At 38.1% G+C, this 16,599-nt stretch overlaps 1 protein-coding gene across 1 annotated transcript in view; it reads left to right on the top strand.

The window, feature by feature from the left end:
* MRC1 (mannose receptor C-type 1) overlaps positions 1–16,599 on the top strand; it is a 94,710-nt gene that overhangs the window by 64,784 nt on the left and 13,327 nt on the right. Inside the window, exons 17-24 of the mRNA XM_026015900.2 lie at positions 612–775; positions 2,375–2,442; positions 3,734–3,834; positions 4,719–4,861; positions 5,239–5,353; positions 9,389–9,555; positions 12,946–13,048; positions 16,052–16,284. Coding sequence (XP_025871685.2) covers positions 612–775; positions 2,375–2,442; positions 3,734–3,834; positions 4,719–4,861; positions 5,239–5,353; positions 9,389–9,555; positions 12,946–13,048; positions 16,052–16,284 — 1,094 coding nt within the window. The remainder of the gene's footprint in view (positions 1–611; positions 776–2,374; positions 2,443–3,733; positions 3,835–4,718; positions 4,862–5,238; positions 5,354–9,388; positions 9,556–12,945; positions 13,049–16,051; positions 16,285–16,599) is intronic.

Raw genomic sequence — 16,599 nt, 5'->3', positions numbered from 1 at the left:
CATCTCAAAACCCTTAAATTAATTACATGCACAGAGTATCTTTTTCTATATAAGGTAATATTTATGGATTCCAGAGATTAGGACATGGATATCTTTGGGGACTCTTATTCAGCCTACAATAGCACAGAATTGTAGAATACCATGGTTTGGAAGAAGGCTTAGGAGCCCTCCTGGTATGTGAATTCCTTGATTCTCCAGGTATACACTGAAGCACCCAAGTCCATCTGTTACAGGCTCTTTGTTATATTGAGATGAAAGCTGATTTCTCCCAGCTTCCACTTCTTGAACTCAGAACATCATGGGTGCAGGTATGTAACTCCTGCCAGCTCTGTGATCCTATTGATAAAAATAACGCTGAGAGTTCCTTTACCCAATGATGATACATGGAACTTAATTGAGAAGAAAAAGTTCCAGAGTTGATGCAAGGTGGATATCTGGCCTTAGGCAATGCAGTCTGTATTTGGCATAAATATCTTGCTTATTCTGGGTTCTCAGAGTTTCAGATACCTCTGATAAAGTGACTCTGTCCTTTTCACTTTTGTGAACCACACATACCAGATTCTTGAATTTGTCTAAGTAAAATTCATCACCCTTTTTCATTAATTTTTCAGATCCGCCAGTCACTGAAGATGGGTGGGTTATTTACAAAGACTACCAGTATTATTTTAGCAAAGAGAAGGAAACCATGGACAAAGCCAGAGAATTTTGCAAGAAGAACTTTGGCGATCTTGTTTCTATTCAAAGTGAAAGTAAAAAGAAGTTTCTATGGAAATATGTAAGAATTTGATTAATTTAAGAATGAAACAGTGATGTGATAAGCAAAGATAATGCCTACTATTGGTACCCCATGGTGCAATTTCAAGTTATGTGCTGTATTTGAATTTTCTAAGGTTGGGGGAGATGTGAATGCCAGAGAGGACAGGCAAGTGGTGGCCGTAACAGAAACAAGTGACCTGATTGCTTAACTATTCAATGCAGAGTCACAGAACCCAGAAAGCTTTTAGTCGAGGCTTTGTGAAGACCTACACATGATGGCTTTGAGTTCACTAATTTGATTTTCAAATATCATAATTCTTAACTCGTTGTTATATATCAATCCTGGACTCTTTGTGTACAGTGTAGGTTGATTATTTAAAAACCTATCTTATTTCGACCAAATTGTTGGTTAAAAGCTTGATTATTTAAAAAAAAAAGCTTGATTATTCACATAAAAATCTTTCTTGGTTGGGATGCCTGGGTGGCTCAGCAGTTGAGCGTCTGCCTTCAGCCCAGGGAGTGATCCTGGAGACCCGGGATCAAGTCCCACATCAGGCTCCCTGCATGGAGCCTGTTTTTCCCCCTGCCTATGTCTCTGCCTCTCTCTCTCTTTCTCTCTCTCTCTAACATGAATGAGTAAATAAGTAAATCTTTAAAAAAAATCTTTCTTGGTTGTACCGAAATTGTCACATAACATAGAAAGTATAGGGTTTTTTTTTTCCAAAGGCACTTGGCTTAGTATTTCTTTTTAAAAATCTTCATGACATCCTTGTTGCTTATCAGAAGGGAAGTAAGAGGGAGAGCGGAAAAAAATAAAGTTAACGTAATGAAAAAATAAAAATTCATTTGCTGACAAAGGGATTAGAGTGTAGTCTGACTTACCTTCATCTTTGTGGATATATTTTGGTTTGAAATTTTGAGGATATTTCCTAATTTGCACAAATATATATGTGGATGAAGTCTTTCTTCAGAAGCAAAATACCATGTGGTTACTTTGTTTTCAAGAATATCTTCCAACAACCTAATAATTACTGTAGCCATTTGGTATTATAGAGAATGATTTAAGGTATTTGTTTTATAACTTCACATTCTTGTATAGTGTGCATAGTCTTCTTTTTTAAAGCTTATTTCTTTGTTTCTACACCCAATGTGGGGCTTGGATTGACAATCCCAAGATAAAGAGTTGCATGATCTTCTGACTCAGCCAGCTAAGCACCCCAATATTTTTCTTTTAATTTTTATGAAAAACATAACTTTTACAACAAAATATCTGCATGAATCTGTTCTTAGAAAAGGTTCCAAATGGGCTGCCTCATTAATAAGTACATTTTGTTTAAGAATTTTCTTATTATAGGGGTGCCTGGGTGGTTCAGTTGATTGAGCATCAACTCTTAGTTTTGGCTCAGGTCATAATCTTGAGGTCCTAAGATCCAGCCCCATGTCAGCCCCAGCTCTGCACTCAGCATGAAGTCTACTTGAGATTCTCTTTCTCTCCCCATCTGTCCCTCACCCCACTTGCCCTCTCTCTCACAAATAAATAAATATTCTAAAAAAAAAAAAAAGAATTTTCCTATCATATAAGTATGGATTGAACTATATGTAAACTTCCATCCTTTAGGTAAACAGGAATGATGCACAGCCAGCGTATTTTATTGGCTTAATGATCAGCTTGGATAAAAAGTTTATGTAAGTACATCAAAATAAAACGACTTTGCTTCAGAGACTAATCTGATAAACATCTAAGAGTTATTTTTGAGACTTTAGTTTTGCTGAATACATTTTTAAAAATCCTACTGAATTCTCAATCTAAAATGCGTCTTTAAAAAAACAAAAGGAATTTTTAAAAATCCTGTTTCGTATTTTCAGCATCATAATTCTCAAACAGATAACTCAAAGTCTGATTTAATCTTGCAAAACTCCACCTGTCTTTGTTTTAGGGTTTTGTCACATGTTAGCCAATGATCTACGAAGAAGATATATTATACATATATGAATACTGAACTTATTTTAAAAATTATGATTCCCATTTAGACCATCCTTGGTGCACAGGATTAAAGGGGTCTTTAAGTTGCCCCACTTACTGCTTTCACAGCACTACTCTGATATTCCCTTTCAACTGCACGAAATGCTTTCCCTTCAAAGGAATGACTGTACTGTTTTCCATTAGATACAGGGGCCAGGAAAAGCTGTGGGAGGGAGGAAATTAGTACATTTTTGGGGTTTCTTTCCTTGTTCATTAATACAATGTTCTCCTAAGCTTGAAGAGCAGATATGTCTTCCTGGCTCAGGCACGGATGTTTTAGCCACATATGTTCCGCTTGACCATTAATTGCCATTTTTGAGCAATAGAGAACAAAACTCACACTCATTATTTTTAAAGATCAGAAATGTTTGATGCTTCTTTGGACAAGCACCCATTTTAATCATCTCTAAAATGAGAGGGTTGAATTTGATGATCTCTTGCTCTCTTTCCAGCTAACAGTCTCTGAATTTCTATAATTTATGAAAATAAGCATTGACCCACATACCTTAGGAGAAACCTAGAATAAACATAAAAATCAGAGTATGGGCTTAATGAGAAACTCTGAATTCTTGGTCTCTCTCTATGGGTGGTTTTGTTTTGTGGGAATCATGTGTAATAAGTACTGTGAGAGGCTGTTTGCTTCTGACCCACTTCTAGAGAAACTGGGATCTCCATTATCTCTCTCACTTCAAGACTAAAGGTAGCTTCTTCCAGGGAAGGAAAAGAAGACAGACTAGCCAGGGCATCAGGTTGCTGCAGAGGAGCCCAGTGCCACGGGAAGCAGCAACTTCTTGGGCTTTTTCCTGCTAGTCTCTGTAGACTCCTCTCTTCTGTTTGCTTAAAATCCCATACTCTCTTCATCTTCATTGACTAATCTGTTTCCCACACCAAACTGCAGCCAGTTATCCTAATGTTTGGATTATTGCTGCTAAATGCCTGAATTTCCTTTTCCAGTTGGATGGATGGAAGCAAAGTGGATTACGTGGCTTGGGCCACAGGTGAACCTAATTTTGCAAATGACGATGAAAACTGCGTGACCATGTATTCAAATTCAGGTAGACAATATAAAAATCTTCGTGAATTTGCCTTGTCGTATGATGTGTCATCTGCTACATCCCTAGGCTAAAAGTAGCAAGTCGTGCACTTAAATCAGGCAAGAAAAGCAGAGAAAATAAAGAAGTTTAATTTCAGCAGTGTTAACTGTTTGGTTTGTGAGAATGGATGCTTAACATTTGCTCTAATACATGACACAATTGTGTCGTTTCTCATTTTATGAAACATTTCTTTATGTTTTGATTTGAGCAAAATATCCAGAATGTTTATCTATCTCCCTTCTCTCTCTCCACATCTTTATCTGTAAAATGAGAATAATGATAGAATTTACCTATTGTTGAGAAGATTAAAGATGTAATATATCTAAAACACTAAACAAATGCTTCGTATATATGTTTAGATATTATTAGATTACTATTATTAGTTCTTAATAGTGATATAGATAATACATCTGCAACACTAAGTTTATTCTGGGCTCATAGGAAGCTATCTATAAAGTTGAACTATTATCAGTTTAAGTGAAAGAACAGAAGAATATGGCAGGGATCTTTCTAGTCACTTGTGTAAAAATGATGGTTGTAGTCTAAGCCAATTTTTGAGACTCCTTATAAAACATAAATGCATTGGGGCACCTGGGTGGCTTAGTGGTTGAGCATCTGCCTTTGGCTCAGGTCGTGATCCCAGAGTCCTGGGATTGAGTCCCACATTGGGCTCCCCACAGGGAGCCTGCCTCTTCCTCTGCCTGTATCTCTGCCTCTCTCTCTCTGTGTCTCTCATGAATAAATAAATAAAATCTATTTTAAAAAAATAAATGCATTTTTTTAAAAAAAGAGTGTTTTTAAATGCAAATATGTAAGTCTAACTTAGCTATTTTGTTCTTTGCCAGGGTTTTGGAATGACATTAATTGTGGTTATCCAAATGCCTTCATTTGCCAGAGACACAACAGCAGTATCAATGCCACAGTTGTTCCTACGGTGCCTTCTGTCCCAGGAGGTTGTAAGGAGGGCTGGCATTTTTACAATAACAAGGTACTAAAAAAAAATTAGTTGTAGTTGTGGCATTGATCAGTGTGTGGATTGACAATGCAAATCTTTCAGTATGGCGGTAACTTTTGCTTCTCTAGGGACTTTAGAAAATTTTAGGCAACGATAGAGGTTGCTATTTCAAGTTCTCTATGGAAATTGAGAGTATACTTGAAGATACTCTCCAAATGGACGTGTCCTTTGTTCTGAGGAAGAAAACAACTTTGCAAAGGAAGTTTCTGGGTGATAAAACTAACTTAGCCTTTTGGATCTCTGTTTGGTTGGAGAAAATTTATATTTAGCTATAATCTTCATGAAGAATTTTAATTTCTTTAAAGCAAACACTATTATCTTTACTTAGTTCCTTTTTTCTTTCATCCAAGTGTTTCAAAATCTTTGGATTTGTTGAAGAAGAAAGAAAAAATTGGCAAGAGGCACGAAAAGCTTGCATAGGATTTGGGGGAAATCTGGTATCAATCCGCAATGAGAAAGAACAAGGTATGCAACCATTGTATAATCAATGATGCCCTTAAATATGTAATTCTTTTCCCCTGCTGATAGTAAATGATATTTTGGTTTTCCAGAGTAAACATTAGGCAGGGAAGAAAACCCAAACACACGTGGAGAACTATTTTATTCAGTTGTAGGCACTGTGCTGGACATTTAACACAAAAAGTCCCTTTTTTTGTTTCTTTTTTGCATATTTTTTATTGGAGTTTGATTTGCCAACATATAGCATAACACCCAGTGCTCATCCCATCAAGTGCTCCCCTCAATGCCCGTCACCCAGTCACCCCAACCCCCCACCCACCTCCCTTTCCACTACCCCTTGTTCGTTTCCCAGAGTTAGGAATCTCTCAAGTTCTGTCTCCCTCACTGATATTTCCCACTCATTTTTTCTCCTTTCCCCTTTATTCCCTTTCACTATTATTTATATTCCCTGTATGAATGCGACCATATGATGTTTGTCCTTCTCTGATTGACTTATTTCACTCAGCATAATGCCCTCCAGTTTCATCCACATTGAACCAAATGGTGGGTATTTGTCATTTCTGATGGCTGAATAATATTCCATTGTATTCATAGACCACAGCTTCTTTTTCCATATTTCTATGGACACCGAGGCTCCTTCCATGGTTTGGCTATTGAGGACATTGCTGCTATAAACATTGGGGTGCAGGTGTCTTGCCCTTTCACTGCATCTGTATCTTTCGGTTGAATCCCCAGTAGTGCAATTGCTCAGTCATAGGGTAGCTCTATTTTTAACTCTTTGAGGAACCTCCACACAGTTTTCCAGAGTGGCTGCACCATTTCACATTCCCACCAAGAGTGCAGGAGGGTTCCCCTTTCTCCACATCCTCTCCAAAATTTGTTGTTTCCTGTCTTGTTAATTTTCACCACTCTCTCTGGTGTGAGGTGGTATCTCTTTAATTTTTTTAGTTTTATTTTGTAATAATAAATTTATATTTTATTGGTGTTCAATTTGCCAACATACAGAATAACACCAGTGCTCATCCTGTCAAGTGCCCCCCTCAGTGCCCGTCACCCATTCACCCCCACCCCCTGCCCTCCTCCCCTTCCACCACCCCTAGTTCGTTTCCCAGAGTTAGGAGTCTTTATGTTCTGTCTCCCTTTCTGATATTTCCTACCCATTTCTTCTCCCTTCCCTTCTATTCCCTTTCACTATTATTTATATTCCCCAAATGAATGAGAACATATAATGTTTGTCCTTCTCCGATTGAAAAAGTCCCTTTTCATTGTTAGGACAACTGTGTGAAGCAGGTTATCCTCACCCTACTTGGTTAGTGGGAGGGTTGGGAATCAAACTGGCTCTTCCATTTACATTCCATTCTGTTTCCACCAAACCAGTTTATTCCTCAAGCAGTCAAAGAAGTAGAGTAGTTCTAGAAGTAAAATGGAAAAATTTCTTGTTTTCCATTTATTGTGCCTCTAACTGGTTGATCACATACCTTAAAATAATAAAACTAATTTTTAAATATGAACTTTGAGCAAATGGAGACACCCCACCCCATAAAATGTAAGGATAAACCAGAGCTTTGAAGAAAATATTGAAGGAGAAAACTCACCATATCTATAGAACAGATTGGAAAATTTATTATACTGTCAAGAGAAAGATAGCCGACCAATTTGGCAATGATCTTTTCATGGCCACCTTACCTAAAATAGATATTACAGTAAATTATTGACCTGTCATTTTAAGAAGGATGCTGCCCACCTACAGATCAGCCAGATGAAGTAACTAAATTCATGGAAGTTTTGGAAGCCACAGCAGGCATTGAGTGAGGCTTGTTTGAAGGAACCTCAGCTTTCACAGCCCCGGAAAGAAAGGCTGTGAGCTTTGAAAAGAGAAGATGTAAACCTGTATAGTTCCAGAAGGAAGCAGTGGATGGCAGTTGCAAAGAAATAGGTTTAGGCTCAAAACTGGGAAGCCATTCTAACAATTAGAACTGATTAAATAAGTTGTTCTGTGAGCTCTCTACAGGGCTGTGAAAATGCTTACACTGGGAAGTTCTCAACGGGATGTTATAGAGTCACACATGCTGACTGGTACAAAGCACGAAAGATCTACAATGAGTGTTTGTACGAATGAGTTTATGTGAGATGTTAAGGGGGAGCTGAGGAACTGCATAATTTCTAAGTTCCCTTTTGGTTCTGAGATTCTTTGACTTCCAGAATCATTTACTGGAAAACATGGTACAAAATATACAAAAGAAGAAAGACACAGGAAAACCCTCTGTGGCACTGTCTCAAATGTTTACTCTGTAAATGCCGCCATGTGCTCTCTTGGAACACATGATACAATAAATCAACCAAAGTTTCACTGAGAGCCTTTGTCAAGTTCAGCAGCTTGCCAGACATTGAAAGAGAAGGGTCAAACCATAGCACACAATAGAAACGTTTTAAGAATATAATATTCATATTTCTCTAACTGGCCTACCACATTTTGGACCTAGCTACCCAGCAGAGAAAAATAATAATTGATTTCTTCTCTTAACCACAAAGTGCTGATTCCTGGCATCACAAAATTAGAACCTGGGTAATAGAGATGTGCAGAAGGAAACAATTTTCAGATAAAATAACATTATTCCTGGCAAAACAGACACACGTTGTTGAATTCTTATTGTGGTTGTTGGCAGAAACAAAGTCAGTGCTGAAATCCTGGCAGGTAGTGCTTTTCCACATTCATCTCAAGTTGGGGATGGGGAAAGTTCTGATCTTATTTAGGAAATAAAACAAAACCAAAATAAATATCTAGCTGTGTTCTTCTCGCTCTAAAAAATGTTGAAAGAATTTATTTTTTTAATTTTAATTTTTATTTATTTATTTTTTTCACCTTTGATTGAGAAATAAGCAAATCCCTGAGCACAGTGGTCACTGCGTCTGCTAGTCTGGCAGGAGAATAAACACGTAACAGTGACCCTTCTATGGAATGTTTGTTCATGAATAAACAGATAATTGTATCTCTTCAGGCTTCTTTCTATTTTGCATTTTCTTTTTAATAACCCAGATGCTTAGTCATTCAGTATCCTATTTGCATTTGGGAGTTGGGTTTAAGCATTTTTGGAAAATATTCTGTAGAGTTGGTGTTCATTCACCTAGGTGTCCGTGGCTGCTGGCAGATGAGGTCACTAGCCATGGAAGGCAGCGTGTGGTGTGCGAGGCGTGCAGAAGGGCAAATGGACAGGGGATGGGGCACGTCTTCACTTAAGCCCCTTACAGCATCTGAATATTTGCCACCATCCTCTCTGTGCAGAACTGGCAAGGAAGCAAGAGGCCACACTTGTTCTACATTCTGTGCATTTTTCCAAATCTTCTCTCCTACTGAGGGGAGTGCTTAGCATCACGATGCCCCCTTGGTCCCAGCACACCTGGTGGACGGCCACCAACCCCTGGCAGTTGCTCCCTGGGAGAAGTTCTAATTGGGTGGCTCTTTTGGTTTGGAAATCCAAAGTAGTGATAATGTGACAGCCTAATGCTTCTTGTTTTGAAGAGTAGGTTTCATTTTTAGAAGTTTTCTGGATGAAGCACCCTGTTTGCCCCCTCATTATTATAATCAGATTGTCTTATTTAAAGAATCAGGACACCTGCAAACTCATGGGATGACTGCGTATGAATTAGAAACAGTGCCTCTTCCTGCAGGATGGCAGGCAGCCACAACCCAGATCGGGCTGTATGAAATGGAGCACAGGGCCTGGGATGGATTTCAGCCACCCTGTCCCAGTTCCCCACTGCCCTTGGGCAGGGCACGGCCTGCACAACTATCTGCAGCGGCCCGGATAAATACCCAGACTTTTATTATACAAAACTTTCCAAAGTACAAAGTGAAGTGATAACGTGATGTTAGGTTAGAATGTGTTTGTTTTCATGGTAAGTGCTTTGAAATCATAATAAAGACATTAATCATGTACTCGATGTTTTAAAATTACGTATTTTGAATATTTTCCATAGTTTGAGTATCTTCCTCCCCTCCCCCACCAAAGTTTAAAATTACCCTGTGGAACTTTCTTTCAGCATTTCTTACCTATCACATGAAGGACTCCACTTTTAATGCCTGGATTGGGCTGAATGATGTGAATTCAGAGCACACATTCCTTTGGACGGATGGGCGAGGAGTTCATTTTACAAACTGGGGGAAAGGTTACCCTGGTGGAAGAAGGAGCAGTCTTTCCTATGAAGATGTAAATATCAGTTTCAGGTCACCTCTCCATGCACCGTCAGCCTACTTAGAGTCATCATATTAGTGATTAATCTGTGAAAAATCTACCAGATTTCTCTTTGATCTGGTTCATTCTTGCGGATCTTAAGTGTTTTAGATTGAGCCAGCCTCGAGGGAAGAGGTATAAATTCAGTTATGGACTCTTCAGCTTGTGGGGTAGGTGGTGGTGGTCTCAATGGATGGGAAAGCCAGCTCCAATCTGGGCCTATGTTGCAGTCAGTATGTACACTTGAACCCAGAGTTATCAATTTTAGCTGTATCAACTGCCTCTAAACTCTTGAGGCTTGTATCATTAGGGGTGTACATCTGGAAGCTACTGCTACTTTTTTAAAAAAGATTCTTATTTATTTATTCATGAGAGACACAGAAAGAGGCAGAGACATAGGCAGAAGGCGAAGCAAGCTTCCTGTGGGGAGCCCGATGTGGGACTCAATGCCAGGACCCCAGGATCAGGACCTGAGCCGAAGGCAGACGCTCAATCACTGAGCCACCCAGATGCCCAGCTACTACTACTTCTAAAGATAGAAATTATCATGATTGAGTTACCACTTGTAGAGCACTTACTGTGTGCCACTGTGCTCGCTGCTCTCATATATTAACCTAAGAGACAGATGATTGTTTCTTTATTTTAGTACTTTTAATCTTGTATCATTGGACAGTCAACCCATCAGTGTTAAACACTGCACTAGGCATTGAGGAAAAACATGAAGAAACAAAAGATTTTGTTCTTGTCTTAAAGAAGCCCACACTTTTGTTAGACTACAAGTCTTCCATGGGAAAGAAGATGGTGAGAAATGCAAGGGTGTGATGGCAGGATCAGTTATAAAGCCCTGTAGTAGTTAGGAGGAAAGAAGCTTACTGTGGGATAGAGTGATCTAATCTGTCAGTTCTTATCTTTCATTTGATGCAAAGAAGGAATATGAGAAAGAACCAGCTACGGGTCTCTTCCTCAAGAGGTTTAAAACAATGATCGGGAAGTTGAGTGTGTGGGGTGGGGAAGGCCATGCTAACTGGGCAAGGTGAATAAAGTCTTCAGGAAAAAGACACCAGGTAGGGCTGGGCAGGAGTACATGACTTTGGATATAACAAGGCTTTTATACAGAGAGGAAGTAGGAGTAAACTTTGAAAGGTTGACGCAGAATTTAGAGAAATTTAAATGCCCCATTTAAATTGGACTTTGTCAGGCAGCAAGAAAAGGTTAGAGCAGAAAAATTATCTGATCACAATGGTGCCTTTACAATAACTAATTGGGTTAGCTCTGTGTAAGGCAGATGCATTTAGATGATGGGTTGGTGATTTTCTGTGGAGAAATAGTTTGAATCTTCATTACGTTCATGAAGGCTAAAAACTTAGTGAAGAAATTCAAGCAAAATGGAATGAGGCAAGGTTTGCTTAGAAAAATTTCTGGATGAGACATGAATTTTGTGTAAAAATTATTATTGCTCAAGTGGCTTTTGTTCATTTGTTTTGAGAACATAAAGACAAGCAAAAACAATAAAAGCAAAATCTGTAATCTCATCATCCAGGAAAAAACAATTTTGTGTTGAATTTATTTGTAGACTTGTTCTTAGTATGTGAAAAATATAAAGTTTATCTCACAAAAATGTAATCAAAACACACATACTGTATTGTTACAATTTCTAGGACTTGAAAAATGAAGAGGATTAAACACGGTGTGATAAAGAGAGTGTGAGAGAGCTTTTCATATGTCTTTTGTAGTGGAAACATACTTGCTCTGTACAGGTTTTCTGAAGTAGAGCGTAGGGTGTAAGCCAGGGTAATGGAAGATAAGAAAAGCTAAGAAGGAAGATGGGAATGAGTGGAGCATGTAAATGCAGGATCAGGAGTTCCTGGGGGTTGAAGTTCATAGGATAATGAGGCTAGAGGCATGGAGGTCACAAAGGCAGTTGGTGCAGCATTGCAAGCAGTGGTAGCTATGGATCAGGGGTTAGGGGGTTAGAGCTAATGACTGGGGTTCTTTCCATCTTTCTGCTCTACATCATTGGTATATTGGTTTAGCTCTTCATTACTGCATGGTAGAGAAGTTCCAGTCGTTCTATCCAGTCAAGAAAACACCCAATCTTCCTTCCTTTGTGGCTCTTTATCAACAAGAAACCCTTCCTGGGGGGCCACTCCTGCTCACAGCATGCTTTGCATTCCTCACTTGTTGAGAAGCTGGGTAGTGCAGTGACTAAGGCCTGTGCTAGGAGCTTGAATGCCTGGAGTTTGAATCCTAACTCTTATTTATTAGCTGTACAACCTTGGGCAAGTTAACCTGTGCCTCAATTAACCTGTGCCTCAGAGCTCTCAGCTATGAAATGGGCATACTCATAGTACCAACCACATCGGATGGATGTGAGTTTATAGGAATTAATATATAGATGGTGCTTAGAACAATGCCAGATATTATAGGTGTGAGATATAATTATTAGAACTGATAGGTTAAAGAAGCCCAACATGTAATAAATCAAAATCTTCATCTGAAACACTGGATGAAAACTTTGGCAGGTGCAGATCTTATGACTTTTTTTATTTGCTTTGGCTCAGACTATCCTATGGAAGCTTGATATTGCAAACATATTCACAACAAAAAATAGAAAACTCTTTGCAGCCTGGCATACTTCCCTGTAAGATTGCAAATAAGATGGGAAGCTTTCTAGCTACATGCCAACAATTTGGTCTGAATCCATAATGATATTTTATGAATTAAATTAGCAATAAAAAATATAGATTATATTTATTTCCCTTTAGCAGTAGGATACCTGTTTGGGGGTTTGAATCATGAGAATTAAGATGGAGAAGACATTGTATTCTAACATTTGATCGCTAAATTTTGATAGGGATTAATGTAATTTCTGATGGCAAAGTTTCTCCAACCTGTCTCTAAAATTATCCAAATCTATCTGACTTTTAATTAAAAACAGCAAGAGTTCAGGGGTGCCTGGGTGGCTCAGTCAGTTAAGCATCTGCCTTTGGCTCAGGTCATGATCTCAGGGTCCTGGGATTGAGCCCCCACATGGGGCTCCTTGCTCAGTGGGGAGCCTGCTTTTTCCTCTCCTATGCCTTTCCCTGTGGCTTATGCTCCCTCACTCTCTTTTTCTCTCTCAAATAAATAAATAAAATCTTTAAAAACAATAGCAAGAGTTCATTGTGAGAGAGCCACATAGAAAGTGTGAGCAGTTGCGTGGAAAGTAAGGGTGAATTGGCCAGAACTGTCAATGAATTAGGATGATGTCTTTAAATTTGGTGGTTGGGAATGAGGGATTTTTTTTTTTTGGCTTATTAATTTATTTAAACAATTGTTGATTCACACTGCTTCTCCCCCCCCCCTCCTTTCTCCACAAATGTACAGGCTGACTGTGTTGTTATTATTGGAGGGAAGTCAAGAGATGCAGGAAAATGGATGGATGACACGTGTGACAGCAAGCGGGGCTACATTTGCCAGACACTTCCTGGTAAGCTGTACTGAACCTCGCCGTCCCAAAGAGCTGAGGTTATTTAACAGTCTAAAAAAATGACCTTCTCAATTTTGCTGTAGACCTTGAACTGCTCTAAAAACGTAAGGTTTTATTTAAAGAATGGCCATTGTCTTGCACATTGTTTCTCACCTCAATCCATGTGTGTCTATAACAGAAAAAAAGGGCGACACCTATGACCTTGTCCTGGGTGTACCGCCTCATCCGTTACAAACATTTTGTGCAGTTTACACGAGAGGTTGGAACTTTTTCTAGCCTCATTAGAAGTTTAGGATGGTACACCATTTAAAAAATGTCACAGTAAGAATATTACAGTCTGCTTGCATAATTTGAGAACCATTGGCACAGAACATTATATATGCTCCATTGGTTCTGTATTCTCTGCCTTTAAAAATGTAGATATCTTCTTTTTTTTTTTTAAGATTTTAGGTCATCTCTCTACCCAACATCGGGGCTCGAATTTACAACCCAGAGATCAAGAATTGCATGTTCTACTGACTAAGCCAACTCTGTATCCCTAGATATCTGATTTATGTTTCTTTCATATCTTAGGAAGCCCTATAGTTACAGAAAAATAAAACAGAAAATGTGCATAGTTACTGAGTCAAGATTATGTTTGTACTTTAGCCTCCAGTGAAAGAAGAATACAAATGTCTTCCTATACAAAAAGGGCCAGAAATTAAAAGGTGGTTTAGAGAGGAGGAGGTAGGGTGGGGTGGGCTTCTCTCATCCTGAGCACAGCTCTTAGAGTGGGAATTGGAAGGTACTTGTTCTTCTGCATCAAACTGATTTTTCTACATTCTCTTGGGAGTCAGGGAACTAAGTCAACTCATAACAATGAGTGGAAATCACAAGATATTTTTGGATGATTAAAAAGTACTGTAGAAATTCTAAACTTTCATTAATTCAGAATTAATTTCATTAATTCATTAATTTATGTCCAGGACATGTTGCTTCTCCCTCTATGCTATGTCCTATGGCACCAGAATCTCAGGCCACCAGAAATGCCAAACATGCCATCTGTGCCTCTGTTTTGAGGAAAGGAAGAAGTATCCTTCCAGGAATGAATAGTGACTTACAAGCTTTTTGAAAATCTTTCTCTTCTTACCATAAGTGATAGAAATTTGCCACTCATCAAAACTTATTAAAAAATAAATATTGGTAGTCATATTCACATACTCATTCATGTTTTTATTCATATCAATGAATATAAAACCCATCATTTAAAAAATATATAACACCTGTTCTTTGTTGACATTTCTGAAAGTGCAGAAAAGCACGAAGGAAAAAAGTACTCATGATCAAACCACCTGAAAAAAACCTCCCAGTATTTTAGTTTAGTTTTTCATTATAATTGGTTTATGAATGTTTTAATAAACAAGCAAATTGGACAGATGAGCTGTTTCCTAATTGCATATAGCCTTCCAAGAAACTTTTAAGCTTTACGTCAAGCCTCCTCTGCCACTTTTAGTGCTCCCCAAATTTTCCAGTGGTATTAAGACAAATTCAGAGCTCCCCAAGTTGGGAAATGGTGGTTATTCAGTCCCTACAGGCTGTACCATTGGAAGGGTGCTGGTCTGGGTCTCTTGGTTTAATGATATTCTTCTACCAACACAAGGTGGCAGCAACAGCAAAAGAAAGGGGAAGCTGCCCCGGCCAAAATAAAGTCATTACCATACTAGGCATAATCAAAACCAGGTTTGGCATTGTACAGTGACAGAACAAGGCAGATGGTAGATTAGGTCCGTATATAGTGGAGCATGTCTGAGAATTAGCCAAGACAAAATTGGTAGGCAAGGACATCTAGAATCCTAGACTAGGGATTGGCAAAATTTTTTTTTTTTTTTTTGTAGAGAGACACATGATAAATATTTTAGGCTGTAAATGTACATTCTCTGTTGCAACTACTCAACTCTGCTGTGATACTAGGCAATCACAGACAACATTAAATAAGTGACTGCGGCTGTGTTCCAATAAAACTCAATTTATGGACACAAATTTGAATTTCATACAATGTTGACATGTCACAAAATCTTTTTCTTTGAAAAAAAATTTTTTTTTTTTTTTTGGTCCAGCCATTCTTGGCTCATTGGCTATAAAAACAGACAACAGATTTCACCTTATGGTTGTCATTTGCTAACCTCTCACCCTAGGCCATCTATAAAGGGGCCCAGAAAGAAGGTCTTTTTTTGGGGGGTCTTGACAGTGTCACAAAGAATGGGTGGGCCCAAACAGCCTTTAGAAACCCATGCTAGAAGACTGAGGAAGAGTTCAGAAAGTCAAAGTGACTCTGGCTTAAAAGGGCTCCAGCCCCTGAGTCAGTTTGGTTGAGATATGAGGGTACAGGATGAAAGGCATTGACAATCATCAGTAGGAGAAAAGCCTTATGCTGGGATAAAGGTTGAATAAACCCAGGGCTGGTATCTGGCCTCATGCCAGAACTTAAAGCAGCCTCTTCAAGGTACTTTATGAACAGGTTGAGTCAAATAGATACAAATAGATGCAAATTCATGCATTGGGTGCAACAGATGGAGGAGGAGGAAGAAGATGGTTGATAACCTTGAAATATGCCCAAGATGGTAAAACTAAAGATTAGTAATGACAGGATGATAGATATTTTTAATTGATGGAATTAAACTGTGTTGTTTCTTTCATTCAGATACTAGATCTCATTGAATTTGCAAGCCTTTTGGTTTTTTTTTATATATAGTTTAGAAACTTGATTACATATCTATATTAATGATCTAAATACAGTTTGGAAATTATTTCATTCAACCAGACATACTGGTTAAAAAAACAGAGCTTTTTTTGGTGTTTGGTATGAAATGACTCATGGAAATAGTTTTAGCACCTGATGGTTTAGATTTATGCTACCCTGATTATTTTTATAATATATGAGATATGGTAATAGATATAATGTACCATTAACACTCAAAGTAATGTTTATTGATAATGCTAATAAAAACAAATCTTTTATTCCAGACTCTTCCTTGCCTAATTCTCCAACAACAATTCCAACAGATGGCTTTATTAAATATGGGGAAAGTAATTATTCACTCGTGAAATTAAAGTTAGAGTGGCATGAAGCAGAGAAGTATTGCAAGCTTCACACTTCCCTTATTGCTAGCATTCTAGATCCCTATAGCAATGCATTTGTATGGATGCAAATGCAAAGATTTAATGAACCTGTGTGGATCGCCCTGAACAGTAACTTGGTAAGATACTGGAAACATGTGTGACTTGACATGATTGATAAATTGTGATTAAGCATGATTCTCTTTCTGTTCATTCTGTTGAATATTTACATAAAATGTTTTACATGAATCTATTTTAAATAAACTTAATTTAAATCAATTTATTAAATAAATCAAATTATATACTATAAAATGTATTTAAATTTAAATTAATTATATTAATCAATCAATTAAAATAAGTTTTATTTCTTTATTTATGTCTTACATATAACTGCAAGACGCTGAGCCAGGCAATGTGAGTGATGCTAATGTGAATTAGATCCAATCTTGCGAGGA

Source organism: Vulpes vulpes, chromosome 2, assembly GCF_048418805.1.
Source record: "Vulpes vulpes isolate BD-2025 chromosome 2, VulVul3, whole genome shotgun sequence".
Taxonomy (NCBI): domain Eukaryota; kingdom Metazoa; phylum Chordata; class Mammalia; order Carnivora; family Canidae; genus Vulpes; species Vulpes vulpes.
The sequence above is the reverse complement of the archived record's forward strand: the minus strand, read 5'-3'. Positions and strand labels throughout refer to the sequence as shown.